At 40.0% G+C, this 27,514-nt stretch overlaps 1 protein-coding gene across 1 annotated transcript; it reads right to left on the bottom strand.

Annotated features, from left to right (window-relative positions):
• Positions 1-3,111: 3,111 nt before the first annotated feature.
• nat16 (N-acetyltransferase 16) lies at positions 3,112-27,492 on the bottom strand. Its single transcript, XM_053416401.1, has 5 exons — positions 27,357-27,492; positions 7,438-7,666; positions 5,228-5,452; positions 4,802-5,127; positions 3,112-4,499 (listed from the first exon to the last, which is right to left on the bottom strand). Exons 2-5 carry the CDS (start codon positions 7,651-7,653, stop codon positions 4,271-4,273), a joined length of 996 nt encoding a protein of 331 aa, XP_053272376.1. The 5' UTR covers positions 7,654-7,666; positions 27,357-27,492; the 3' UTR covers positions 3,112-4,270.
• Positions 27,493-27,514: the final 22 nt, after the last annotated feature.

The raw sequence follows: 27,514 nt of genomic DNA on the forward strand, positions 1-27,514 counted from the left end.
GATTGGAACTCATTTATTATATTTCTTCAAAACATAGGCCCAGTCATTCCCACTTTGCATACCAGAAAAGGTGATCAAGGCAATCTGAAGTTAAATAGTTCTTTACATACTGAAGTGTTTTTCAATGTGATAATCATGTTTGGTTCAGCCTAATATATCTGTGTTACACACAGAGCATTTTAGGCCTGTTAAGATGCCTCTTGTAGCAGCTGAATACGTAGGTTGGTATCCTGGTATATGAAAATAATGGTTCATAGATTGGCAGAGGCCATAGAAAGTCAATTTTTAAGTTCATGTTTTCTTATATGGATCACAGCAGTGCTATTAAATTGTCATGCTGTACACTGCTAAGGGTGCCATCATGCACACAATGACAAGTTTGTATTGTTTTGTTGTCTCGTAACGATGTTGACCAGGTTTAATGTTTAAAATGTTTGTAATCTTATTTTTCTGTGATCACATAATAACATTTGATAATCAGCACTTACAAATGTAAGCTGGCCTTTGGGCATGTACCAAAGTTTTATAAAAACTGAACAAGTGACCTGATGATGGTGTTACCTGAAGTCAGAGGAGAACCGATGGTATTAAAATATATTCTGATGGTAACTTAATTGTGCCTGCTAAATTTTAGGAGGCACTACGTAAAGTATTTGGGGGTTATGAGTCACAAGGGTTCATTGTCTGGGTATCAAGGAGGTCTGTATTTAATTCAATAACGATCCATCTACAAGTTAGTAAGGTATTGAACTGAGAGATTTTTTTAGCATTAACTTGGACAGTGCTTCCCACCAAAATAATCAGTTCATAATTTTGGTTCTATGTTGTTTATCACTCTACCACAGCACCATCAAATTGGAGAATCTATGAGAAGACGCCCTGAGGCTAATTTGGAGGTTCGCGGTGGATGAACACTCAAAGATGGGTAGTATAGCATTACATGTAACTGTGATTATTTAATCAGATTATTAAAAATAACTAATAACTATCACCCCAAACTGGATTTAAAAATATATTATTAGATTATAATTACACACTATGCTCACAAGCCTTCATTTTGCACACAACAGATTTGTTTGTCTGTGTCTGTATTCTCTGCAGAGATGTGTTCTCTTTTACTCCTTTGCAAATCCACCAATATAATAGCAATCCACCAAAGTGCAAGCTTACCTGTTTTTTAAAGGGAATGGGAGATGGCACTCTGGTTTATTGCATGTTCCATCCAAACACACCATTCTATCATTAACAGGTTGAGAACAACCCCTTTGAACCATACTCCTAGCGCCGACACTTTTTGCTGTCATTAAACTAACAAAAGTGAGTTTGGACACCCACTAAACCCACTTGTGCCATGCACTTAGATTGCTATAACTAACCAAACTACTTGAAAATTGAAGAAACCTACAGCTTCTTCTCATTCAGCAAGCTAATGTAGTAGAAAACATGAAGGATGGGTTTAACTTGGGTTTTTCTTTTTGTTCAGTCATGTCCATTGACGTTCTCTTTAGCTCACTTGCATCTGCCATAGTAATGGGATTGATAATGGCAGCAAAAAGTGGGTCATATTTGTATTTGATTTCTCAATGTTTTGAGATGCTTCAAAAGAAAAAATAACATTGCTGTTAATTATTTTGTGTCTGCACCCCTTTTTTAGAATAAGGCGCAATATTTCAAATGCTTTATTATATGAGGTGTATTTTTTTTTAAATAATGCAGTCAATTATGTTCAACTTACTATTGACTATATCTCTACATTACAGTTTTAAGTGTCCTGATCTTAATGGACATTCTAGTTCCAGAATATTCTGTTCATATCTTGACAACAAACTAAGATTTGTTTGCTCTAACATAGCTGTGTCTGAGCTGAGATACAGAAGGCTCATTATTACTCATAATGAATTGCCAGCTATTATTAGGGATTTTATATAGTCTATATAACATTATATTCCTGTTAATTCTAAAACAGTTATTTCCACTACAGTTCTCTGCAGTAACTGATTAGTTAACTGCACAGTAACATTCTGTTTGAAAGTATGCTACCAATTGACAAAGGTAAACTGAGATAACACTGCCTTATCAATAATTTCTGTTAATATCTTATTGCAGCAGTTTTTCTTTGATTATAATAAACAGAAACAATAAAAGCGAATGCATAGCTGTGAGTGTTATAAAGGGTCAGCTTCAAGCCATTTGAAGCAGACCGTATTCATTTTACTTTCAGGCTTTTTTTGTTGTTGATGTTGCTAAAGTAATGCTAGTTAACAGCATCCCATCAGCATTGAGAGATGGGATCTATAAATTACCTCTTTTGGATTCTGAACTATTCTTTTTCATCCTATCTTAGAGTACCCCCAAAGGTGTGCAGATTTAGTAACCCAGTAACTCAGCTTGTGTACATATTTAAAAGTTTTATATTTACAGAAAGAACCAAGAGATTTGAGATGACCGAAGGGAACTTCAAATTTTTCCTCACAGAATATGATTTTTACGTGACTCTTATTTTACCTTTCCATGTTTCCAAATCATACATATTATCAAAAACAAGAGCAATGACTTAAGTAAAACTTAAAGGAGATCTATTATGCGTTTTCAGTCTTTCCCAGTCCTCTAGTGGGTTGTATATATTTTTTGTGTTCACTGCTCAAAATGCGCAAATAAGAGGGAGCTCTTCTCCCACAGTAAACACCGTTCTGGAGGCCTCTGAAACGCCTCATCTGCAATTTTTCTAATACTGGGTCATTAAGATGGCCCGAGGGGAGGAAGAGGGAGCAGGAGAGCAGCAGTTAAGTTAAATCTTTAGTGCTGCCCTCAGGTGCTGTCAAAATATAAATACATCACGCAGAGTACAACCAAGCTTAAAGGGGTAGTTGACCCCAAAATGAAAAACACTATGCCAATGGAGGGGTGGGTGAAGGGCTTGAGTCCACAAAACAATTTTGGAATTTCATGAGTAAACAGCGTTGCAGCCAAATCCAATACAATTGAAGTAAATGGTGACCGATTCTTCAAACATGGAAAAAATACAGAAAAAAATACAGAAAATGGCTCCGTACTGCTCCAACTTACAAATTGAATTCAAAACGTCATCATTTACACCATGTTTTTGGGCTATATGTCCTTTGATACTCTTCTCTGGAGCCGCGTTCGCGCGTTGATCACAGCGGACATTAAGGTTAAAAAACATGGTGAAAATTACACCGTTTTAGTCAAATTTGAATGTTGGGGCTTGTGGACTCTTGGATGACACCATAGGAGCACTATGGAGGTGTTTTATGTTTCTTTGCTTTTGTTTAAAAAGTGTTTTGTGGACTCAAACACTTCACCCCGCCCTCCATTGCCAAAGTGGTGAGTAGATAACGAGTGCATTTTCATTTTTGGTTGAACTATCCCTGTATGTCTCCGGGTGTACACAGTTGGCTAAAGAGAAATGGGCTGTGGAACAGATTTTTCACATATTTAAGTATTATTTAACTAAACCTCTATAATTAAATCATAGCAGACTGGGCTTTCTAGCAAGGGCGGAAAGGAGCTGAATCCAGCTAAATCTCCTGCTGCTGCAGTAATGAATATAATAAAGAATCTAAAGCATTTTCTGAACAGTAGAGCCTGCAAACCTTAGTGCCCCCAATTAAAATATGAACCCCATAAACGAGAATAATAGATCTTCTTTAAACTCAAGCCAAACTAATAAGATGATGATCCAGGTCTGTGATAATTGTTGAGGCTATAGTTTGTAGTGTTACGCTGGAGTACATTGCCATTCAGTCACATTGGTAGTATGTAATAAATTTGCAGCTAAAAAGCACCCAGCTGACCAAATCACCCTTGGGTCTATTCAACTAGGTTTAACTTTCCATAAAGGCTTTTTTAAGATTAGGCCTTTTTTTCAAATCCAAATTTTTGACCCATGAAGACCTCTAACAAAAAAATGTTTGTGCTATAAAATCCCTAAATTTTAACTACACCTCAAAACTACACAGCCTTTAAAATATTACATAAAATAGATGTACCAATACATCTCTGGAACAAATTAATTATTTGTTACAGACCTATTGTAGCTGATTACATGGTGCGTTTGTGATCTTTTTCCCCATGCTCTGTATTTGCACGTTATTTTAAATCTCACTGCATTTTTAGAAGTTTTGTTTTGCAAAAACAAATATTTTTGTTTTCTTTTAATTGTGATTAAGTTGTGTCCATCCATTGCTGTCTAGACCCTTGTCTTTTCTGGTTTCTTAATCTTCTACACCTTTTCATCCACCTTCTGTAACTAAATGACGTCTGACTCCACTACGCACTGCTCAGTGTACTCCTTCACCAGTTCCACACCTAAGGTATTGTGGCAGAATTCCGCCATAGGCTTCCAGAGCAGTGGGTCCAGGAACATCTGGCACATCACATGACCCTTCAGGGGGGTGGTGTGGCTCTGCAGGTGGCACAAGAACTGCTGCCGTACCAGGTCCAGGTCTTTACCAAACATGTCAATATTGAGGTAATACCTGGTGGAAAAAGAAAACAGAGAGGCCTATTAGTTCACTGTGTAAAGGCTGGCTGATCTGAAATTGAACATCTTCTCTCTTAAATGGGTTAGGTACCTTTAGGCCATTATGTGTAGTTTATAATTATTTTACAATTTCATTAATTTATTTGCCTCCTTCTTGTGCTAATATTAAAATAAACTATAGTAGGCAACTTGCCTGCAACTTTATTGTTGTGCAATCACTTACGAAGAGTAGTTGTGCCTGACTTAACTAGAAAGTCCAGCTTGGAATTATGAATGAACAAATAAAATGACAGCTACCAGTCATCTCCAATGGGCACCCTGAAAGGGAAGGTACACAGGCTTGCAACGGTAGGGTTGGACACATCATCCACCATCCAATCTATGTCCTTCTTCAGGAGGATGACCATGTTACTGGGTAAAAGCTTGAATGGCTGCCAGTCTTGAATGATGGTGGCATTAGGAAGGACCCCCTGCATTAGGTCAGTAGTCAGATACAGCCGGTGGATAGTTGTATGGTCAAGCAGTACTGGAGGACAATCAGAGGAGGAGGTGTTTCCAACCAGACCAAGCTCAGTCAGACGGAAATTTAGATCTTCTGCTCTGAAGCGCACCAGCAGAATACCCTGTAGAGGGAAATTAATGATGAGGAACTACAAAACAAGAAAGCAAGACAAAGCATATTATTACTACCAAAAAGTTGAACTACTGTTTTGTGGATTGTACCTGCTTGGTTATGATACGATACTTCTGGAAGTCCTTTGGTCCAAGCTGATCATCACGGGTCAGACGACTCACTTTGACCTCTGGGTACTTGGACTTGACCATTTCAGAGCAAAAACGAAGCAGAACTCCTGCCACACCCTTGCCCCTTTCCTGCGGGGCGACACGGAGACCTTCCACCAGCATGGTCTCCCCATCATCAATCACACAAACCGACTCCAGAGCAATCTGTCAAGCAACACAGAGGAAAAATTAAGACAAATATGGACAAGCTTTCACATTAACATTGTCCCTTCAGAACTTCCCACAATTCCTAGTGTGGGCAGAGCAATCTGACTCAAAAAAGACAGTAGATATGCTTCTATGGATCTAGACTGCTGGGAGAACTATCATGCACTGACCTCTTCCTACTCTCCCCCTTTCTAGGTCTCTGCCCCCGAATTACTTTACTACATGTGACCTTTTCTCTCTCTCCCTCTCCCCTCTTTTACACCCAGTTCTCCTCTTTTAGCCATTTTTCTCTGCTCACCCACAGTGTGGCTCTGCTAAAGGTTTTGTTCCAGTTAATGAGGGAGATTATTCTCTCCACAGTCACCAAAATGCTTGCTCGTTGCAACACTGTTGTGTTTCTTAGAATTTGTTAAGGCATTGATATTACTATGTAAAGTGCCGTGAGATAATATATGTTATGATTTGGTATTAAAGGAATTAAATATAATTGAAAATTGTATTGAATAGATTTCTCTACTAAATTGGCATATTGAAGATGAAACTAATGCAAAGCTTGATTTACTAATAGTGAGAAGCGTGGTGTGGAGGAAGGCATCTAATTAGATATTCTATGCATTTCCAACTGGGAAGTGAACTCAGGGAAACCTTGATTACGCTTGAAATTGGTCAAAATTGAAGTATATAAAAAGAGCTCTTTCTGCCTGATCAGGCCTGTGTGCTATGATTATGTTGAATTATGGCATGTAAACGTGGTCACGACATGTCGTCAAACATGGTAAGTCTTATGCAGATTTGACAATGTATAGTCAAATAAATTAAACTTCCTGTTTCGTGGTGATATCTTCAAGGGGATGCTGTTGAAGGGAAATTTACGATTGCCTAGGCTGTTTATTTGCTGTGACCAAATTTGAAGTTGTTTGTTAAAGTACATAGTCATGGAAATGACAAAAATTGGGCAGAATGCTGATATCCTGTGTTGGTTGAGTCGCGGCACAGTGCTGCAGCAATTTGTTGACTGGCTGCCTGAGATAAAGACTTAGCTGTTAACAAGGAAAAAGGAGCATGAGGAACTGTTAGATGATGCATTGCTACTGGACCTGGGACGCTTGACAGACCTATGGGCAACATTTCTGCAAGTTCTTGCTTAACTAGAGTTGACTTTAACATGGTTGATTTGCAATATGACAGAGCTGAAAGCCAGATAAAGAGACATTGACTATTGGTGACTTCTTGTTAGAGAGAAGTTTCCTCAGCTACCTGCATGAACTTTGAATCCACTTTGCTCTGTGAAATGGCGTTTTCACAGATAAGAAAATAATTAACTCAAAGTACAGGAGCCGGCTTTTTGACAGACACCTCACCCTCAGACTGGCAGTCTGTAGCTATGAACTGTCTGTGAGTGCTTTGTAGTTTGCTACAAAGCACTTACAGACAGTTCCGTCACAGCCATCACACTGACTTGAGTGAGAAACAATGACATAACAGGTTTGCCTTCTGATGGCATTGTGAGGAGTGATGCTGCATAACATGGAACATAGATCTTTCTTGATTGCATCAATTTAATAGTTGGACCAAGGCATTTCATGTCATTCAAATACAATTAGCCTAAATATAAGAGGTCAAGTTGGAATTTCATTCTGGACTGTTTTTTTCTCTCAGTGGTTCAATAGGTAGATCTTGCCTTTTACTGAACCAATGGTCAAAGTTGCTGATGCCTAGACTTTTTTTACATCTGGGGATGATACATAGGCTCAACAATTTCTCGCATATCTGATTTCATGCAAAGTTTCACATGTTTAAGCAGCTAAATGTGCGATTCATTGGGATGACAAAAACAATAGCAGTGGTTGCATTTAGGGCCGTAATACAAAGTTATGACATAATAGCATATTCTCAGGGAGACTTCGATCCTGGAATATAAGGTATTTGCATTTTTTAACCAAATCATTTTGAAATATTTTCAAAGTCTTCATTGAACTTACCACTTTTCCCTGTTTGCGAGCCAATATGACTGTACGATTTGTCTCCTGTAGCCAACTGGTGTATCTAGTAGGCAAATAGTCAAGGCCTCCATAGATATCTTGGCTCATAGCCATGATCTCATCAAAGTCCTCCTCAGTTGCCACAGTAAACTGTAGGCCAGCCTGGGACATTGCCTCTGGGAGCTGGGGCATAGTCAGGCTGGTATCAATCTTCATCTTGAAACAACTGCTGAGATACAAAGTGGAGGAGAGATTATTTTTGATTGTATTCATCAAGTGTCTCTGAGCAGGATGTCCTTGTCAATCAGTCAAAAGAGTTACCCAACTGGTTCTACTTCATAGCACAGTGGTACAAATGCATTTTCTTAAACCCAAATTAGGCATTCTGAAGAGCTGTCCTATTCTACGAGTTGTAAATAGGTGGCAAATACTGGGTAATGTAGAAAAATGTAATGATCAAAAGCAACACAAAGCTTCAAGAGACTGAATGTCTTTTGGGGGCTTGTTCATGATGTAGTCACTCCAACAACAAATAACAACTGCCCACCAGACATCTCATTCAAATATAGTCTCATAGAAAAGTCTACAAATCTATGTGATATAATGCAAAAAGATTAAATTAATTGATCTAGGCACAAAGGGAAAACACTCAAAGTGAATCACTATCCACAACAACCGATACTTTCACCATGTCAGCAAAACAATTTTGGAAGCAATAACAAACTGTAGCCTACATTATCCACTCTGTATTAAATGCTGGATTATATTGTATTCTAGAGGGATTGAAGGATAATATTGGGTAACTAGAATTGAGATAGGTCCAAGTCTCGGGGGACAGTTTTGGAAAAAAGTTTGTATTTGAAATCCATTTCAGCTTGGGGTAATATTGTGTATTCTGTAAAATGCCAATTTAGAGAACAGGCCTCCTTTGACAAATTAAAAAAAAACAGGCAGAATTGAACGTAAGAGCCTGAGTATTTTAAGGTCAACATTTACTTGGAACATAAAAACAAATGGTTGACAAAAGGATGAGATTTGCACAGGAATGAATAACACAGGGCAGAAGGTGTTTAATCCGGCCACGTGACCTCAAATCAAGGCTCTGTTTTGTGTGCCACAGGTTACAAAACATCATTACCCTCTCATCCAATACAACTACTGAATACCACTCTCAAGAGAGGACTTGGCAATAAGGGAAGGGAAAGGGAGGATAAGAAAAGGGAATAAAAACAAAGACAGAATGAAACTAAGAAAAAACCTCAGACCTGAGACAAGATGAAGGGAATAAAAAACAGAAACACAGAGGGAATAGGAAGTGGAAGACTGGCACCTATTTTGATCCCTGTCTATTCCAATAAATCTGGTAAATCCATACCCTCATGCCACTAATCTGTACACTAATACGCTCTGATACCCACTCCAAATAACAACTATTTGTCCATAGCTTGGCTAAATAATTCATAGAATTAAATGTAAAAAAGTGTTTCGATTGCAAATTTTGCTGATAGCCTAAAGAGCTTCAGAAGCTACCTCAAATATTTTCCTCGCTACTGAAGCAATACAAATTAAATGAGTATGTTCCAAGTTGTGCTAGCAAAACTTGGACAACACATCACAGAAGCAGGGGCCAGTATAGACACAATAGACGATGGCAAGGAACTACTGACATATAATGTCCCTATCCACAGCGTGGAATAGTTTCTGGCAAGATGGGAAAAGGAAAAAGTAGGACTATATTCAAGTGTCACTTCAACATCCACAAGTCATAAAATATAACAGTCATCACGTTTCAATTTTCTAGTATGCCAAAGGTGGAACATGGCAACTATAAAACCCGGACATTTTTATTTTAATATAAAAACTCAACCCCAGGAAGAGGTGGGCTAGGGCTTTCAAGGTGAGTGTCCTGAGCCTTTGAGTACATCCATAAGATGCATCCTAAGATTAAGTGCTATCAGTGAAGCACATAGATAGCAGGGATAGAAAACCCTAGATAAGGTAATGTCTCCACAAACAAGGTCCAGCAATACAAAAGGACCCAAGGTGCAGGCTCGGCAAATGACCCGGCATAATGTGGCAAGACAGTCATGAAAGAATAATGTGTCATGGTTTGGTATTTTTAAGTGTTTTGTCTTAGTGTTATTTTTCCGCCTCTTTATTAAAATTGTTTTCTGTTTAATTATAACCTTGTGTTATTTGTACTTTCCTTGTGTTTATGTTTGTCTGAGTTCTCATGTGTTCAATTGCCCCTGCCTTCCCTGTGTGTATATGGGCCTCTGCGCTTCCCTTTGGCCTTGGGTAATGTTTTGTCTAAATGCCTGTCTTATGTCCTGTCGTAATCTCCTGTGCTTTTTGGTATCCCTTGTCTCCTGAGCTCCCGTCCTCTGCATCTCCTCCTAAGCTTCTGGTGTTTTCCCCCGTGTGCTTTCTTTTTTCTGTTTTGGCATTTTGAGATTCCTTTGTTTGTTGTTTCGTTCCTGTTGGACATTAACCTATTAAAATGACACTTTTTGTTCAAACTCTGCATCCTGGGGCCACCTGCTTCAACGAACCTGACATAATGTTGAGGAATGTCAGTGCTGGACTGTTATATCATCCAAGTACTAATAGCAGAAAGAATGGAAAGGGTCACTGAGAAGGTTGGCACAAAGTAGCAGTATCCATTGATATCAACATCAAAAAGATTTGAATATGAGATGTTGAAGATGTACAAGAACTTATTGTTGACACAATACATGGCAAGTGCTAAATTCTACAATTACAGTGGTGCTGCAATTTTGATGGCACTCTGAAGCAGAACAGAGTGCTGGGATGCCTGGAATTTTAACATAATTTGGGGGATGGTGTACTGGGTTGTTGCATTAGTTAACTACAGTAGTGTCAAGCTTATAAGTGCAATTTATTATTTAATGAGAAAAAATAAATAAACTACAACTATTCCATTAGGCTGGTTTGAGAGAGGCAAAAAAATGTTATGGCTGAAACATGTTGACAAGGTGTAACTATCAGATAAACATCTTCTTCTATACTTTTCACAAGGATTCTAAAAAGTATAGAAATGGCCAGTGGTTCATCTACATATAGTGTCTCTGAAATGGAAGAAAACAATTGTATACGTGATCTCAACGACAACAGTCAGTGTTAATTTTGTACGTTTAGTTATGGCTAAACATGGTTTATTGTCAGCTCTTTTCATTACCTGTTTGTTTAAGCAGTCTTTTGATGCCATTAAGACAGAGGATCAGAGGGGGCCAGTGAGTCCCTTTGGGGAATTGTTGTTTTGTAGAGGCTAACACAAAAATGTTAGACATGTTCCAATAATCTATCAATCAGCCATGTGCACTGTGAGGGTATTTGTAATGAAAACACTGTCTGGTCACACACACACTCACACACTCTCTCTCTCTCACACTCACACTCACACACACACACTCACACACACACACACACACACACACACACACACACACACACACACACACACACAGACACACACAGACACACACACACACACAGACACACACACACACACACACACACTGGTATTTTTCCATTATGCTTTAAGATGAGCTGCCAAGCTTGGCTGGGTTGTCCAGTCCTGCCAATGAGAGCATTGCTATTTTACTTTTTTTTTTCTCTCTCTCTCTCTCTCTCTCTCTCTCTCTCTCTCTCTCTCTCTCTCTCTCTCTCTCTCTCTCTCTCTCTCTCTCTCTCTCTCTCTCTCTCATATTTTGTTCCCATGAGCAGCAGTCAGGATTATCGTTGGCTAAAATGTATTGTTAAATTTACTACACTGTGTTATGACAGATGCAATAATACATTTTGTTTCCATACCCATATTTGTTGCTGGAAGACTACGCAAATAATTGGTCTATACTTGTCACAAATAATAGCTGTTAGTTATTTAGATTGAGTGGCATTTTAGTCACTACACACTGGTGATCAAAACCAAATATGGCACACATTCCTCATGAATTAAAATATATGTCTCTATTACCGCACCAACTTTGAATTATTTGCTAGCTCTCCTTTTTGTATCCCTCTACTTTTACAAAGAACAGATAAGACCATCATAATGAAAATAACAAGTCTCTTGAGTGCCTGAATAATACATAACTCAAAGGAACACACTTCGGTAGAATATCCTGTTGTTCAAGTGAGGAGAACATAGACACCAAAATCATTCATGTTTCCTGGATAGATCCTTGGCTCCAGTACTTCATGCCAGTAGACTCCATGCTGATGCAAACACATAAGCATACCACCCTGTTGTGTGATAGTGTTCTCCATGTCATTTTCCCCACGCTGCCCGCCTATACATGAAACAAACCAGTGACACACAGGCACCAGAAAATTATTAGTTGGATCTTCTTAAATGCATTTTGATTTATTATTACTACACATAAAATATAGCGATATGGTCTCCATAGCTTGACATTATGAAGAAAGAAGCTATGGTTACTGCCAACCGATATATTTACTGGTATTTAAATCTCTCATTCCTTCTCATTGAGATGACTCACCGCTGATTTCTACAAAAGGCAAGCTGATTTCATTTTAATACATAAATAGTCATACAGAGGGCTCTATATGCAGTGCTGTTCTATTACACCATTCACACTCTGCAGCTGCCACAGGCAATTCAAGGTTCAGTGTCTTGCCCAAGGACAATCTTGGTTTAGGACAAGACCATGATCTTCTGGTTAGTGGATGACCCACTCTACTTCCTCAGCCTTGGATAACCCAGTTCTGTGGTCTGTATGACTTTATGTGAGATGTTTTTCATTCAAAATATGGGTCTCTTCGGGCACAGAGGTACCCATATCAAATGTTTGATTCACAAATTATCAATCAGTTGTTGACAGCCCTGTTATATACATTTTTTTATATAAAACATTATAATGTACAGTACATATATATTAATTTTTTTCCTTTTGTGGCTTGATCCAAGTGTAGGTATAACACAAATTTATTTAATATGGTATACATTCAATTTAATCCAACCGAAAGTGACCTTCTATAAATCAATACCTTCAATGATAAGTGAGGCATGCCAGGCCAGCCAATACTGGCTCTAACTCTGCAGCAGTCTGTTAATTAGGTGCATAGTGTGCAGAGTCCCTGCTGCAAATTTCCCCAATTGTTGAAAACAGATTAAATTATTATTTTATTACCTTTAAAATCATTGTGCCTCTTCAAATGCGCTTGAAAAGTGTTGAACTAAAATAAATATGTATTGCAAAATCAAAATCAAAAAACATTTATACATGTTGCTCCTTTTTTTGCTCAGAGTGGGACATCAGCCAGTGGAAGCAAACGTTCTTAATCAGCACTGTAGTGGTGCCTGGTAAAGTCATATTTGAATACATTAGAGGCCAAATTTAGATGCGTGGGCCGGATGAATCACTGGTCTGAAAGTGGTGATGGGGTTATGTGGAGGTGAGGGGGCTGGGAGAGTACCTCACCTGCACCACAGATGATCGATCAGCGAATGTGAGAGCTGTTAGCTGATTGGTCCTTGTGCTCAAGAGGCAGCATCGGAGCTGCCTCAGGAGGCGGAGACTGGAGAGACTCCCGGACACTCTCCCACATAGAGACACTGAGTTACTGAGCTGGAAAGCTCAGGGAGATTAAATTTGTAGTTTGAATTTATGTTTTGATTCAATAAACATGTTAAAAACAGAATGGTTCATCTCTGGTTGTTGTAGTGAGAGCCCCGTGGCTAGGTCTACTGCCACAACACTTCCAAACTGTTAAAAACACACTGACAAATTAAAAATAAAATGATAGCAAATATAATGAATTTCAGTGCAGTTTCAGTCTAGATGCATTTTCATTCCACACTCATGAGCTTACCTTGACCTTTGACCTTTGACCACTAAAACGTGATCAGTAAATCTTTGTGTTCAATTCACAAAATCTGTCAAATCAATCTTAAAGGGCTTGTCAGACTGTGTAAAATGCATTTTCTGGGCTTTACTATCTGTAATGACTTGAAGGGGGTCAGTAGCCTCAAAGTATGAACAGATACTCTGCTCTCTCCGCACCAATACACTCGTCTAGACCAGGGGTCTTCAACGTTTTTCAGGCCAAGGACCCCCAAACTGGGCAAGAGATGGAGCAGGGACCCCCTACTATATATATATATATACAGTATAAAATTGTGTTTTATATTAAACTGGGCCTAGTGCCTTGTATAAACATAGCTACCCTGTTATTGTGCAATCAATACTAAGCTTATCAAATATTACAAGGGTTCATTTATTCATGTTTTTAATTAAACATGTGCAAGGTACAGGGTGGCCATGCCACTGCCATTTATAAACATACATCTTGCATACAACACAGAGCTATTAAAGTAATTGACAGATTCATGTTTTTATTTTAAACATGCATGTAGAAGAGACAGTGAATCCTCAAGCCATCTGTGGATGGCACACATACGGCCACATTAGTGAGATGTCGGACCCTGATGGCTAGCACACAACTTATCTAATCTTGGACGGATGGAGGTTGTCAGGCAGTGGGTCATATCAGCCTCACAATATGTCGGATGCATGTAAATGTGTATTTAAAGACATTTAAATTTGTGGGGAAAAAATTGGTTAGAAAAAAAAAAAAATTATAAAAACTTTAAAAAATGGTCTAATCAATCAAAGATTTCGCGACCCCCTGCAGTAACTCCACGGACCCCCTGTTGAAGACCTCTGGTCTAGACCCCAACCCAGCCGTTAACAGTCTAGCCTCCGAAACCACCAGCACCGCTCCCCGTCACCTCCTCCACCACCCCTCCACACAAAATGCGACACCAAGCAGATTTGTTGCTGAGCTAGTAGCTTGTTTCTTCAACTTTAAACAACTGATATATCATCTCAGGGGCACCACTACCTGAAATTAAATCACAGAAAGGTGTAAAATATGTGCCCTTAAGATATCCCATTCAACAGGCCAAAAATATGTTTGGGGAGTTCACCATGACCTTGACATATACCTTTGACCACCAAATTCTAATCACTTCATCCTTGAATACAAGTGAATTTGTGTGAACAGTTTTTTCCCTATGGCAGTGGGGCTCACAACAAAAGCCCCCTGCATCACACTGACTCTGCTGACCCCCCCCCCCCACACACACATAATTTATAACTATATATTATTGGCACTATCACCAATCTCTGCACCTTAGAACCGCACGTGCCCATAACTCTCTTACTGTATATATTGTTGTTCTATTGTTGTTTTTATATTGTTGTTTGTAAAGTGCACCAACCACACCAAGGCAATTTCCTGTATGTGCAAATATACATGGCAATAAAAATAATTCTGATTCTGATTCTGAAATTTGTAGCAATTCCCACAAAGTGTTCCTAAAATGTTGTGTTCAAGAGTTTAACTGACTTTTTGTTATACTATGAAAATTAAGTGTTCCCTTCATTTTTTTAAGCAGTATACTTTAGTACAGTCAATATTTTAAATATGGTTTTTTTTCTATGAAATACTGATGTGAAATATCTTTAAAGCTTCAAAGAAAAAGGACATCACTTATGTGATGCTACTTGTTGTTAGTGTGTTATTATAGTGGGGCAGATAATAGAAAATTGGTGATCTTGGTGTCGATTTCTATGTTTTCTTGCATGCTGAATCAACATTTTTTACTTTCTCCAGCACTATAATACTGTAAATGGTAGAAAATGAACACTTTATATAAAATAACAACATAGCCTAACACATTAAATAATACTCCTAATACTTTATTTACACAATATAAACATTAAATATACACATTTTGCATTAAGGTACTTAGCATTTTGATCATGTTATTCCGGACGGAAACAAAATCGAAAATAATAATAAAAACCCTTAATACTGTAAAAATCGTCCTTCCAAAGCAAACTATTACAGTGGCCAACACACTGGCACCAGCTTTCACTGCTGTATATGTATCACTACAGCTGACATACACAGCTGCAGAGTGCAGTGCAGGCGAGCCCAGAACGAAGGCATTTGCATCTCCGGTTGCAGCCTTTCTTGCATGAACACTGGGTCAGTTCCTGACAGCTGGCTGCAATAGGTGGAAGCCTTGTCCAACTGATCTGCCATATGTCTCCCTTCCGATTCAATCCCCAGTCGGCAGGACTGACGACTTCTGGATTGGTTACTGTTGCTTGACCCCATATGATACCAGCCTGGTAAGCAGCGCGTTTTGCGTGTTCCATGAGGGCTGCACTGGTTGGTGGGATCGCATCATAGGACCTCTGCTTGTGGGTAAAGAGATTCAGCCTTGCCTCGTCAACACCGGTGGCTGCACTTGATCTGTCATACATGACCATAACAAAGTTCTCCAGCTTCTGCAGGTCATCTTCAGAAACCTCTGTTGGACAGTTGCTGAGTTGCATTTCACGTCTTATCGTCCCAGCAGCCTTTGCAAGATGAACGGCTTCTCCATATTTGCTTGCTTGTTCAAGAATTGACCCTACATCCTTCTTAAAGGCCGGTAGGACATCACGTCCATGATGTTCAGCTTGTAGATCAGGGATGTATTGAAGCAGCTGGTCCTTCATTCGGGTAGCATGAACATCAGGACTGTCAAAGCCAAGCTGCTCCAGCCTCTGCCTGTAGAGCATACTTAGGCCGAGAAGTCGGGAGACTGATGGAGCTGAACTCTCACTTGCAGATTTTTTCTCAAAGATGTATGTTACCAGTTCAGAGAAGGCAATTGGAAACCAGCTTTCCATCATTGAGAGTCTTTGCAAACTTGTTGACTCTCTGTTTCAGTTTCATGGTCATAGCTTGTCTAAAGTCACCCAGATCTCCCTCCTCCTCATATATGAAACATTCTATCCATTTGGGGTCTGACATTCTCTGTGGTATTTTGCTGCTGCCGCTGCTGCTGTCCTCATCCGTCGCATGAGACGTTTTCTTTTCTGCCCTTTGTAACTTAGTGTTGCTGAACAGAGGCCTGCAACTATCATGGTACTGTGCTAGATTTTTCCTCAGACTTGCCTCTATCCCACTGCCGTCATCAAGCCTTCGTGGGTCCATCTTGATCGGTAGCGCATTCACTGCATGAAACAGAGGAATATTCCCACCTTAGAGGCTGTATCCATTCTCTATCCTTCTGGCAGGATTTGCAAGTGGAGATGTTAGGCATTCACTCTTCTCTGTCTGACAGAGGCAACACTTGGTCCAGTTGGTCTGCCATGATCTCATCTCATCTCATCTCATTTTCGTCCGCTTATCCGGGGTCGGGTCGCGGGGGGAGCAGCTCAAGCAGGGGGCCCCAGACTTCCCTTTCCCGGGCCACATTGACCAACTCTGACGGGGGGATCCCGAGGCGTTCCCAGGCCAGTGTTGAGATATAATCTCTCCACCTAGTCCTGGGTCTTCCCCGAGGTCTCCTCCCCACTGGACGTGCCTGAAACACCTCCCAAGGAAGGCGCCCAGTGGGCATCCTTACCAGATGCCCGAACCACCTCAGCTGACTCCTTTCTAAGTAAAGGAGCAGCGGCTCTAATCCGATTTCCTCACGGATGGCTGAGCTTCTCACCCTATCCCTAAGGGAGATGCCAGCCACCCTTCTGAGAAAACTCATCTCGGCCGCTTGTACCCGCGATCTCGTCCTTTCGGTCATCACCCAGCCCTCATGACCATAGGTGAGGATAGGAACGAAGATCGACCGGTAGATCGAGAGCTTTGCCTTGCGGCTCAGCTCTCTTTTCGTTACAACGGTGCGGTAAAGCGAACGCAATACCACCCCCGCTGCTCCGATTCTCCGGCCAATCTCACGCTCCATAGTACCCTCACACGCGAACAAAACCCCGAGGTACTTGAACTCCTTCACTTGGGCTAAGGACTCATTTCCTACCCGGAGTAAGCAATCCATCGGTTTCCTGCTAAGAGTCATGGCCTCAGATTTAGCGGTGCTGATCCTCATCCCAGCCGCTTCACACTCAGCCGCCAGCCGATCCAGTGAGTGCTGAAGGTCACAGGCCGATGATCCAATGAGGACCACGTCATCTGCAAAAAGCAGTGACGAGATCCTCAGACCACCGAACTGCAACCCCTCCCCACCACGACTACGCCTCGATATCCTGTCCATGTATATCACAAACAGGATTGGTGACAAGGCGCAGCCCTGGCGGAGACCAGCTCCCACTGAGAACGAAACTGACTGGCTGCCGAGGACGCGAACACAGCTCTCGCTTTGGGAGTACAGGGATTGGATGGCCCTGAGGATAGACCCCCTTACCCCATACTCCTGCAGCACCTCCCACAGTTTCTCCCGGGGGACCCGGTCATTAGCCTTCTCCAGATCCACAAAACACATGTAGACCGGATGGGCATACTCCCAGGCCCCCTCCAGGATCCTTGCGAGAGTAAAGAGATGGTCCGTAGTTCCACGTCCGGGGCGAAAACCGCATTGTTCCTCTTCAATCTGAGGTGATGCAGTCTCACATTTGGTGTTTGAAGCCATTCTGATGACAAGGGCCGAGGGTTTATCCTTTTACCAACCTGTATCATGGGCACTTTCCTGTATGGGATACAACTAGGTTCATGCATGTCTGCCATACACCTAGCCCGATCGTTCATCCAATGTCATTTTAGTCCTGTGTGATCTGTACACCATCCAGATAACTTTGAAACCCCATTATCCTTGGCTCGGCTTTGACGCGCTGGCACCTCCTGTCAATTCAGGTGCGGTTGCTTAACAGGTCCGTAGGGTAGGTTAAGCAACATTTGGGACACTAAGTATGAGATGCACTCCTCCTTAGCTGATATTGAACCCCATGCTGAGTTTCACAGCAGTAATTGTCACCAGTGTGCCATGGTAGTGCCGGCAATCTCTCCTTTAGAAAGATGGCTTCATGGATCAATCAGGTCTGGTTTGTTGATTTCATGCACTTTGCATTTGGAGCATGGCATACTCCCTCAAGCACAGAGCCGTGCCGTGCCGTGCCGTGCACTAGCAACTTCTTGGAGCCATAGATGAGAGTTAGGTAAGTAGTGAGGACCAGTGCCAGGAGTCCATCCGAAGGATGTGGCTGACTGATGAAACAAAGGTACTACCTCTACTACTACAGCCTATGCACTAATTATAATACTGTTCTATACATTTAGAAATGACCATCATGCACATATGAAAAAAATAATAAATCAGGCAAGCTAAAATGCAGAAAAAGACTGATCTAAATAGCCAAAAAGTGTGAAGTTATTCACTTGTAGTAGAAAAATTTGAATCAGCATGCAAGAAAACATAGAAATCAACACCAAGATCATAGAAACCCATCAAGTACATGCATTTCTATGAGCGAAACCATTTTCGTCAGACGCATTTGGCGTCCATCTTGAAAAATGGCCGCCATCTTGGATTTTTGAATGGCACATCAGGCAGATTTGTTAAGTAGACCCTTGGGAACCACCATGCAACATTTGGTGCTTGTATCACATTTTGCACAATTTCAGTGAAAAATTGCTGTTATCTGCCCTACTATTAGTGACAATGTATGATTTCTGAAAGAGAATTGTTGCGAGTGAGTAAACAAGCTTATTTAGCATATTGTGTGAATATGCATGTTGGTAATATGAAGAATTTTGAAAAAGTTACTAAATGCCTCGGTCAGACTAATTTAAGCGCCCATGTTATCTGATAAGAGTGTCCACCCAGTGTGAGCAGCATGTCTCAGACACGTCTCACAACCGTCTCCCACTTGGGCCACACTGACTGCGTGAGCATCACATGTGCGACGTAGAACCTCTTGGTTTTCATTTAGAGTTGTCCATGTTATCAGATCAGAGTGGCCACAACCCCTGCAGAAGTAAACACTGAAAGTTATCTTTCATCGCAGTTTGAATGTCTATCTGACGAAAATGTCACACATAAATATTTGTTAATCTTCCTGTACCCGTATCATTGGTTTTAACAAGGTTTTGATTATTATCACAGGACCATAAAAGGTAAGGTTTCATATAGTTGTGTCCTGGCATTTAGTTGCATGCATAAATCTACTTTTATTCAAGATAATACAATAGTCATAGCAGGATCCTCCCATTGTAGACACGCTGCCTGTGTGAACAACAGACGGTGCAGACCACAAGCCCTGCTAATGCAGCAGTGTGGCCCAGGTGTCAGGAGCGTTAGCGCCTCAGGGTCTCACTTTTTTCTCTCCAGGTAACACGTAAAGCAAACATTCTCTTTCAAGACCATTTCAATGTCTGTTTTTCTATTTGCAGTCTTTCCTGTACCTGTTTCAAAGTAAAAGCACTTGCGCTTCTGTTGATTTAATCTATTCATTTGTTTAAACAAGGTTTTGATTGTTATTGTAGGGCCGGAAGAAGCACAGCTTTTTTAGAGTCCTGGCATCTAGATTCATATATAGCTTTACTTTTCCAGGAAATACAGTTGTTATACCAGAAACCTCATGTAATTTAAAGGGTACCAACTGAATAACGTCGGTACCTCAGGGTTGCAAATTCTGTTTTAAAATGATGGTAACTGTATGCCTATCTGGGTGAGATGGTATACATACGTGAGTAAGATTGAAAGAGAGAGTTTACTTTAGATAAAAAGCGAGAGAGCAAGACCCTGTGATTCACCCTTGGAGCTAGATCAAGCCAAGCTCATCTCTGATCAGTGCACACAGTCAGAACAATGGCAAGTCAATGGTGCACACACCCAGGCCAGGGCACAGAACCAGGGACCGTCAGAGTGTGCACAACCCGGCCACAGCTTCACCAACGCAATCGGCCAGGGAGGCATGGGTCTTTTTACCGGCTCTGTCAGTAATTTACTGCTCCTCTCTGTGTCTCTATCATTCGCACTGCACACATCAGACTGAGACAAGCCAAACTGACTGGTTTTCCATTTGCCACGCCTTTACACTCTGCAAGTCAATATATTTGGCCAATCAGATGGAGCCCTGCTGCCCTAGATACTAAATGAAATATATTCAGATCAATACGTTTTTCCGTCAATGAATGGTTGTCAGAAGAGAATAGAGAGAGAACAGAGAATTTGCGAGGTGGCTCCATCAAATCTTGCTCCTACTCCTCCCGCTTAAATTCTAACGAGGAAAGTTATCATGTGTGTCCCGGGTCAAATTCATCAGAATTAGTTGTTTATTATACAGTCAAGAAGAATTGCGTAGCTTATTTATGATAGTCCCAGAACCTGAGGAAAAGGCAACACACACACTCTCCGCTGCTCGCTCGCTCTTTCTCTGATCTACTAAAGTTAAAATTATATTACATATCACATGTTTTCCTAATATCGTGCAGCCCTACTGTATGTGTGTGTGTGTGTTCCATTACCTTTCCTTAAGTTCTGGGACTATCATACAGAAGCTACACAATTGTTTTATAGTATCAACTGCTTATAGTGATGACATTGGCCTAGGACAAACCTTATCCATTAAGCGTTTTCCATTTAGATGGGAGGCCGAGGCAGCATGGAATTTGATGGAGGGATCCCCAGTTACTTCAATTCTATTGGATGTGGCTGCAATGCTGTTGCCCCCTGAAACTCCAAAAGGGTTTTTCGGATTCAAACACTTCACCCACCCCTCCATCGACAGGGAGATATCCCTTTAAGGTTAGGGTTAGGCATTTAGTTGTGATGTGATGGTTAAGTTAAGTAAGGGGTCTGGCGGGGGAATGCAGTAAGTCAATGAGCGTCCTCACAGCTATACGAATACGTGTGAGGGTGGGTGGCTGTGAACATGTGTACATGCAGGACCACTTTGGGTCACAAGCATTTATGTAAGCCAAGAGCCTGTACTAAAGGATTTTAGAGGGGAAGGAAAATGCAGAAAAATGCATTACAGCTTGCTGTAGTGCATCTCATAATGCTCAATAATTCACTCAAAAATCTGAGTTAAGCTGAATCAAAATCTAACTAGATCATTCAATATTTTCATTGTCAACAAATCCCATATGCAGAGCCAAGTACCAGTACCATGTGTGTCTAAAGCTTAATATATTATATTGCTCATTGGTCATTAAGATAATTATTGTCCACAATGACCCTGTTCAGTTCAGACCTGGTATTAACAAACCTTAGCACAGGTGTGCGCTTTTGTATATGTGAATGCTTTAGCTCGCCTTTGTAAATCTATCACACAAACATTTGGAGCGGTCTGACGCACATGTGGCCCAATTCACAAATCAAATGTTTTCTGGTCAACTTTTCAGCTAAGGCCCTGTGACCCACTTAAGTTGGTATTTTTTACTCTTCAAATACAGTTGTTTTATTTATTTGTGGCCCCTGCAGCAGTACTGACCACACACACACACACACACACACACACACACACACACACACAAACACACAAACAAACACACACACACACACACAGGCCTCGTTGACTTTGCAGTAGTAGAGACATTTCTGCTAAACCAGACAATATCCATCTACCACTCTCCAAGCCTCCTCTTGACCTTTCCTCTTTGCCATCCACTATTTTAATCCAAGTCCTCTTCATATCCTAACTTCCTCATTCATTCTTTAAACTCCCCTAAACCTCCTTTTCTCAGCCTCTCTACCATCCCCCCGCTCAGGCTTTTCTCCTCCTCTCCTAAATCTGTCCCTCTCTCTTTTCTCTCCTTTGTCCTCCTCTCCTGGCCTTCTCTTTGCACTGCAGCACCTATATAGTCATTCATCTCAAAGGTTTTAGTGCTATACACATTGTGTGTAATGGTGTATATGTGTATCAGAAAAAAATCCTGAAAGTCAGATGTACTACTAAAGGCTAATTTAAAACTCACACATTATTTGTCTGTGGGACGAAAATGATGTTTGCTGCTAAAGTTGGCACAATGAAAAATGTATAGTTTCCAAGTTGCTATCTCAGGGTCCAGTTTACCAAACTTGTTTGTTTGTTAGCTTTTTTTTTTACTGTTACTATACTAGGTATTCACTAAATAACCTTTCCTTACCCTATCAATGATCTTGTTTGGAAGTAAGCTCAGACAGATATGTGTTATTTAAACATGTATTCTATAGGCAGAGAACAATTGCTTTGGCTCTGAGGGTGAGATGCTTTTCTCCAATGCAGGGAAACTGAGATCTGATTGGATTTATTAGACCCTTAGAAACTCTTTCAATTAATGGGCAGTACAAGTAGCTTGTCCAAGAGATCCTGTACGATGGAAAGTTCAAGAAAAAGGTTTTCTGATTAATGAGGAAAAGTTTGACTAGCTGCAGTCAAACCTCATAATTTGTTCATAATGTGTTGCAGGTTGTCTAGAGAGACATTTAACATTGACAACGAAAGTAAGCTTACACAAGCTACATTTGTATTAATATAAATAAAATGTGGTATCAGATTTTGGACACCACTATAACACCAGATGTTGTAGTGTTAAATATACAATTTTCCCTTTCTATTTAGATGTAAAACAGCATTTCATTGTACTTGTACTATGTGAAATAAAATAAAGTTGAATCTAATCGAAATCTAATCAAAGATGTTCTATTGCTAAAACACAAAAAGACATAGATGTGCCCATCCCATTACTTCATAGAGGGCATGTTATCCTGCTTGTGTTTGCATGGTAAATAGTTAGTGGTCTGTATTTATATAGCACTTGTCTTGTCTTGGTGACGACTCAAAGAGCTTTACATTACCATTGCCATTCACCCATTAACTCACACTTTCATACATTGCACAGCCATTATGGGCCATTTGGAGTTAAGTATCTCCAACTTCGGCATGCGAAATGAGGGAGACAGGGATTAAACTTCCATACTTCAGGTTAGGGAACAACCCACTTTACCTCCTAGGCTGCAGTTGTCCATATAATAGGGAGAGAGACTGGACTATGGGAATAAATGTGTTGACAGAGGTGGAAAGAATAGGATCTTCCTTTTGTGTTTTCTTATTTTTTCTTTCTCTTCCATGATTAATACAATAGGGCCTCCACGCTTTCAATTCCAAATACCAAACTGTCAAAAGACATCAGCTCAAAACCACTATCTCACTTTCTCTCCCTCATGACAATGGAAAGTATCTCAGTCATCATGTAATTTAATTTAAGAACCATAATCAAAATAAGAACACGGGTTGGACTCATGGTCAAATCCAGAAACAAAGAAACTACTTCTGTCTATTATCAAATTAATGTTTTACAACAGGAAACATATAACTGTTCTTGAACACAACTCCAGAAATTTGTGCAGGGAATTATTAAGGAATATTCAGGTGAGATGACACACAGAGATGTTTGTAAGGCAATGAAAGGCAATCAGAGATCCCTTTAAATATGTCTGTGGGCCAAAATAAACCAAGCTCTCTGTTACTCAAAAGATAAAGAAAAGACGGTGAAGAGCTGATGCTCAAGTACTTTATTTTGAAAAAGACTAGACTTTCTTTTGTTTTTACTAATGTTGAATATTGTTAGATGTCTGTAAGTTGGTGATAATTTCATTTTAGATATTTTTATTCCAAACAACTGCAGCTTTTTCATAGCTGTGGTACCTACAGTACTTTCAAATGTCCACTACTGCAATTCAAATCCCAATTCATAGTTGCAGATGGACCCCATTGTAACTGCTCCAACCACGATCACTTTGAGACAGCTAATAGAGTTACAAGGGTAGTAATAAGATAGGATCCACGTCAAATGGCACAAATCAAATATATGTGCTTACACTCTCAGTATAAGATAGAACAGCCACTTGCAGATATCAGAAAATCATTTGTAAATCTTATCTTATCTGTTTACATAGATATTTCGTCAATTTATGAGGTGCATTACAGCTAATATCCTCTGGTCTGAGAGTCACTGGGTGCTTGTTTTTTATTCAAAGTGACCCTTTATGAGCGGATACATTCCTTGATGACCACGTCTGAAAGGTGTAATGCCTAAAATATAGATCACTTTCTAAATATGTCTATATTCAAAATTATGACTGGAAGCCAGTCTCATACATCTCTTAATGCCAGCCAAAAATTATTTGTGCCCATGCTGTCAGTCGATTATACCAAAAATTATCATTTTACATGAGGTTTCGCTGAGCTAAATCTGTTCTAGTTTTTCCAATGTGAGAATTTTATTTTTTTCTCTAGACATCTACATAGGTTTATAAAAACTATTGTAGCTGTTTCCCTAATAACTTAGGTTCTGACATTGTATAGCCCAGCTGATTATTCCCTTGAAATAATCAACTGAAAACTGATAGAGAAAATAAATAGCCACAGCCCTTATTTAGGAAATGTCCAATCCTGCAAAATAGATGTTGATCATCCTCTAAGAATTTCCTAATCAAGATAAGCAGATTGGTTTATAAATTCCCATCTCAAATCACTGCAGACAAATCAGTATTGGTTCCTGACATCAGTAATTAGGTGTGTTCATTAAAGGCGTCAAATAAACATTCAGCAAACTACATAACAAAAAACTGTCAGACAGTTGTAAGCTTGACATTAATCAACAACATTCAAAGTTCAAGGTTTATATCAAGCATAATTTCAGCTTCTCCAACGTTAATGTTAACTGTTTTTGTGTTTATATAGCGATTTTCTACTCTTGATGACCACTCAAAGCTCTTTACAGTAAAATTTTTTACATTCAGCCATTCACACACACATTCATACAGTACATCTATTAGCAGAACTTTGTTGTTCTATGAGGAGCAATTCAGGGTTCAGCCTCTTGCCCAAGGACACTTCGGCATGTAGATGGGGAAGACTGGGGATCGAACTGCCGACCATCAAGTTGGAGGACGACCGCTCTACCCCTCAGCCACAGCCGAATGTGAGGACCTTTTACTTTACATCACTGTAAACTTTTTTAGCTTTGGACTTACTTTAGGACTGTTGATATGACTTTCCTTCCTATCTTTCTTCAAGAACAGCCTACAGATTTTTAAATGGTTTTACCTCAAACTCTGCCCTCTCTCTCTCAGATCCCCTTCTCAGGTGTAAATATGCTTTGCTCCTTCTCTAAACTGTACATCTTCTCTCAGATATACTGTTGCTGCAAAAATGCCCAGAGCTTCCTTGACTCACCAAACTTCTCTTCACACATTTCTGATTTCGCAAACAGAATTTTGTGAAAATACCCTGTCAAAACCAATAGAAAGTCAGGTGTTAAATTGGCCGGTGTCTCACTGCAAGTGTATTTGCTTTACTTCTTACAGCTTTTTTTTCAGGCAATTACAGTTAAACCAGTTTCAGTAAATCAGTCATCAACATAGCTCATATTTTTATTTTAATGGTGCGTTTACCCTCTTAAGATTTATTTGGTCATATTTGCAGCCAGGGGATAGATCCGTGATATAAGATTTGATAGATTGATAACTACATCCATTTAATTATGGTAAGACTGTTGCTAGGCAACTACTTAATTTCCCTTCGGGGATGAATAAAGTAATCTATCTATCTATCTATCTAACACACCAAAACACTTTCTTTGACTGGGTTTGTTCAGAAAATATAATTCATATAAACACACTGATTCATATCCTTACGGAGTTTAGAATGTAAACATCATTACATCCTCAACGATTATTTTTACATAAATGATGACACACAAAATGCACCTATATGTATTACTTTTCCAATAGTACTTGCTTGAATGACAAATGTCCTAGTCAGCCCTCCTGGTTCAGCCATCAACTATCTTCATCCATCAATTAACCCTGACAGTGTCAGAGCAGATATATAGAGTCAAATGCCCTCAGAGACCTGGTTAGCTGTCAGGTAGAAAACCAGCCATAAGTAGGCAATAGCCTTCATGTCAGTACATATATATCAATATCAACTGCTTGTTGGGGGTTTTAGACAGGATCGTTTCAAAAAGTACAACAGTAGAAGTTACACAAACACAAAGAGTGTTAGGAGGACATCAGTATATCTGAGAGCGTACAGACAGTGTAGAACAGGAGAGGAGCAAATCTTCACTCTTACAGGAGTCATTTAAGAGAGACAGCAGGGTTTTAGATGCCAACTGAACTTGAATAAAGATAAGAAATTAATTGCATTCATTTTTCAGAATTTTTGGAAAATGTTTTGACTGTTTTGATTTCTCCTATCAAAGGTCCAAACCCTAGATATTTAATGTGTATATATTAGTCTTGAATAAACCAAAAATAAAATTGTAAACATGGTTCTATGCATTGCTATGTATTGGTGTTTTGAAACGGGATTTCAGAAGTTTCTGATAAATTTTTTCATTCCAAAATTTGTCAACTGATTCATCCGATGAGTCTAATCTTCGATAAATCCAAATGTACAGAAACACAAAATGTTATCCTGTTCACACTACAGCATCAGTAGACAATTCTGACACAATCAAAATAAATATCAACAATTGCATAAACAAAAATATTGTTACCAATGCATTATTTTTTAATGATTGTATTACTTGTATTACAAGTGTTATTTTTGAATGCATGTGTTGTTAATCTATTTGGCATAGTGTAGTAGATACAGAAATAGCTGAAAACAATGACCTTTACGCAATGTCATCATTCTAAATATGCTTATCGGTGCGCTCAAATGGCAGAGGCGTCACAGGCTGTCATTACAGGGACCGTTATCATAGTGTGAGAATGGTTCAAGGTTTAAGCTCCATAGGCCTGATCAACAGTGGTGTATGTATGTCGTCATTAGTGATACCACCGAGATATATGAGCACAGCAGATGGAAAAGCGCCGAAACAATCCAAGATCCCCATCTCATCACTACTGAGGATACGTCACATTTTAAAAATATAACATATCGCCGCTGGAAATTAACATTAAGCATTACTATATAATCTGATCCTTCACAATGAAAACAGCGGGCCCTCGGCACCACTGAGCACCGCACACGCTCCTACATCATATGTGCTGCAGGCTGGTAATTTTCCTCTAGACATCCTATCGGACAGACTGAACCATCCGTTATGTAACGCTCTCTCGCCGTGCGCGCTGCAGGTCTTACCGGGAATGATGGCCGGTGACGGTGTCCTTGATGCGGTGGTTGGAGGAGACGGAATCTTGCGAAGAGTCACGGCTGTTGTACGAGGTGCACAGTTCCGGGGATGAATGAAAGACAGACAGACCGCTACTGTCAATAATCCACGGGAGATCCAACGCGAA

This window comes from Pleuronectes platessa, chromosome 23 (assembly GCF_947347685.1).
Source record: "Pleuronectes platessa chromosome 23, fPlePla1.1, whole genome shotgun sequence".
NCBI lineage: Eukaryota > Metazoa > Chordata > Actinopteri > Pleuronectiformes > Pleuronectidae > Pleuronectes > Pleuronectes platessa.